The sequence below is a fragment of the Wickerhamomyces ciferrii genome, contig 00359 (assembly GCF_000313485.1).
Source record: "Wickerhamomyces ciferrii WGS project CAIF00000000 data, strain NRRL Y-1031 F-60-10, contig 00359, whole genome shotgun sequence".
NCBI lineage: Eukaryota > Fungi > Ascomycota > Saccharomycetes > Phaffomycetales > Wickerhamomycetaceae > Hansenula > Hansenula ciferrii.
Window position 1 is genome coordinate 1 of NW_011887382.1, and position 2,450 is coordinate 2,450.

A 2,450-nucleotide genomic window follows, 5' to 3' on the forward strand; every position below is an offset into this window, starting at 1 on the left:
TAGCTTTCTCATTATTTGATTTTGATTTTAATGAACCACGCTTATCGTCATACCCCTCTAACTTTTTTGGATTGTTGACATCTTCAGTTTTGAGAGTATAATCTGCTGAAAGTTCACATGAGTTTATTTGAGAGTCATCAAACGCTTTAATATCTTGAACTTGGGTTTGAGAATCAACTGGTGATATCATCAATAATTGGAATAATAAGCATATAGTTAGTGTGATTTTTAACAACTTCATGATTTGTATATCGATTTATGAATTTAGATGATACTCAAAGAAATTTTGGATTTTAAATGATCAGAAGATCGCTGATGAGCTGATAAGTTGGCTTCTATATCATAATATTAAAACTACTCAATTTTATGCTCTGGCGCCGATGCGATCAATTTTGAGAATATTATAAACAATAGCTATTGATCGTTTGGAAATTTGATGAGTTATTTTCCATTCCACAATATCATTTAAATGGACTATGGATAATCATTATGATATATATTCATCCACAAATTTATGCTCTTACAATAGATTGTCGCTTATGAGGCTACTCGATCAATGTTTCGGAACTCCGTTCTATATATATTACTTCAAAAACAAAAAAATTCACTTTATTAATTAGATATATAGTTCATCAATGATAGACTGTTGCATCAATGAGCCATCAATGTATGTAAACACTTCATATGTATGCTCATGAACAAGTTCTTTATGCAATTATCCATCACTTATTAATAAATTTAACTTTCTCATAATCTAAGTTATAATCAGCAAGATATTGATGATACTTAATCAAACTTAATTGACAAGTAATACATTTCATACTTGGTCTTTCAACATCAGTTCTATCCCCATTAAACTGCCTTGTCTTGAGAAAACATTTGTGATGAAGAGTATGAGCACAAGGTAATTTGACTAAATTTTCATAGTTAAATCTGTATGACTCAAGACATATTAAACAAAGTTCTTGGGTTCTCAATTCTTCATATTTTGGTGTATTTAATTGATCGGGAGTTAAAACTTTGTAAGTATCATGAGGTGGTAATGTTGAGATTCTGGAAACATGTAATAATGCCTGTTTACTATAACGATGTGAATAAATTTGTGACCTTGTTACAACATTTGATTTTGGATCTCTTTCATTGGAAACTTGATGACCAATTTGATACTCTTCAGTTATGAAAATTAACTCATGACTGCCAACATATATCTTAAATATGTGACGAAAAGATAAGCAATTCCCATAATGATAGAAGTTCTTGTGAATTATTCAACTGTTAATATTCATATTTACAACTCTATAATAACACTAATACTTGAGAAAAAAAGTAGCTCATATTTTATACTCACGGTAAATAAAAGAATGTCAATATAACAATTCCTATAGTCTTGAAACTAATTATGACTTTCATCCATGTCCATAGTAAGAACTCATTATTTCTTTTACCATTTTGAATAATCAATTTACATCTTGCTTCATAATATATATATTGTTTATACCCTTCATGAGGATCATGATCGGGGGTAGTGTCTGCATGAATGGCGAGTAAAAGCCCTGAAAGGGACGTCCAAATTAAACCTGTTATCAAATATACCACCAGCATATCTATATCATTTTTGGAATTGTTGTGTTCATTAGTTTCCATGTTCAATGAATCATGATCATGAACCTTCAGCTTATTTGGATTGTTGACGTCTCCGCTTATAGAAGTATGATCTGTTGGAATTTTATCTTGGTAATTTCTATGAGAATCATCAAGTTTTGTAACATCTTGAACGTCTTGGGCTTGTGGGGCTGATGATGTATTAGATAATTGAAGTAATAAACATATACTTAGTATAAACCAAGATAATCTTATAAACTTTTTAACAATTTCATGATTTATATCCAAATATTATAATAGACCTAACAGTGATACTCATGAAGAAATCAAATGTTGGATGTCTTAACTTGAAGATAAAATCTATAGCTTTTATATTATAAATATTCATAAATTAATAAAACCACTCAGTAAATCTATTGGATCGAAGATCAGAGTATATTTTGCTTTGTACATGTGATAGCTATAGAGATTGGGTCCTTGAAGACCTTATTTGAAGTTGAATCTAAGATGTAGAGAATTATGTCCTTTGGTCAATAGTTCTTATCAATAGCAGAAGTTACTTTATAGTATTTGTACTAAGACAAATGAAGGATATCCAATACATAATTTGATGAAGTGAGTCCTCTCTTTCATACACTTCCACTTGTTACTTCTTGATTTTTCATAAATTGAGGTTCAGTTGATCTGCTATATCTTGCTTTTTTTTTTTTCGTATAATAATATTTATTGAAATCACTATATAACAATTTTATAAATATAAAAAGTAGTTATATTGCTGAGTCATAGCTTAGTAACTCATTATCTAGCCTTCAGACAACACTTTTATCTAATAAAATCATAATGTTATT

The 2,450-nt window shown here is 29.2% G+C and overlaps 1 protein-coding gene across 1 annotated transcript; it reads right to left on the bottom strand.

The window, feature by feature from the left end:
- Positions 1 to 722: 722 nt before the first annotated feature.
- BN7_6791 (uncharacterized protein) lies at positions 723 to 1,990 on the bottom strand (the record flags this gene model as incomplete). The annotated part of the gene is made up of 3 exons (XM_011272673.1): positions 723 to 1,208; positions 1,594 to 1,784; positions 1,918 to 1,990. 3 exons carry the CDS (start codon positions 1,988 to 1,990, stop codon positions 723 to 725), a joined length of 750 nt encoding a protein of 249 aa, XP_011270975.1.
- Between the last annotated feature and the right edge of the window lie 460 nt (positions 1,991 to 2,450).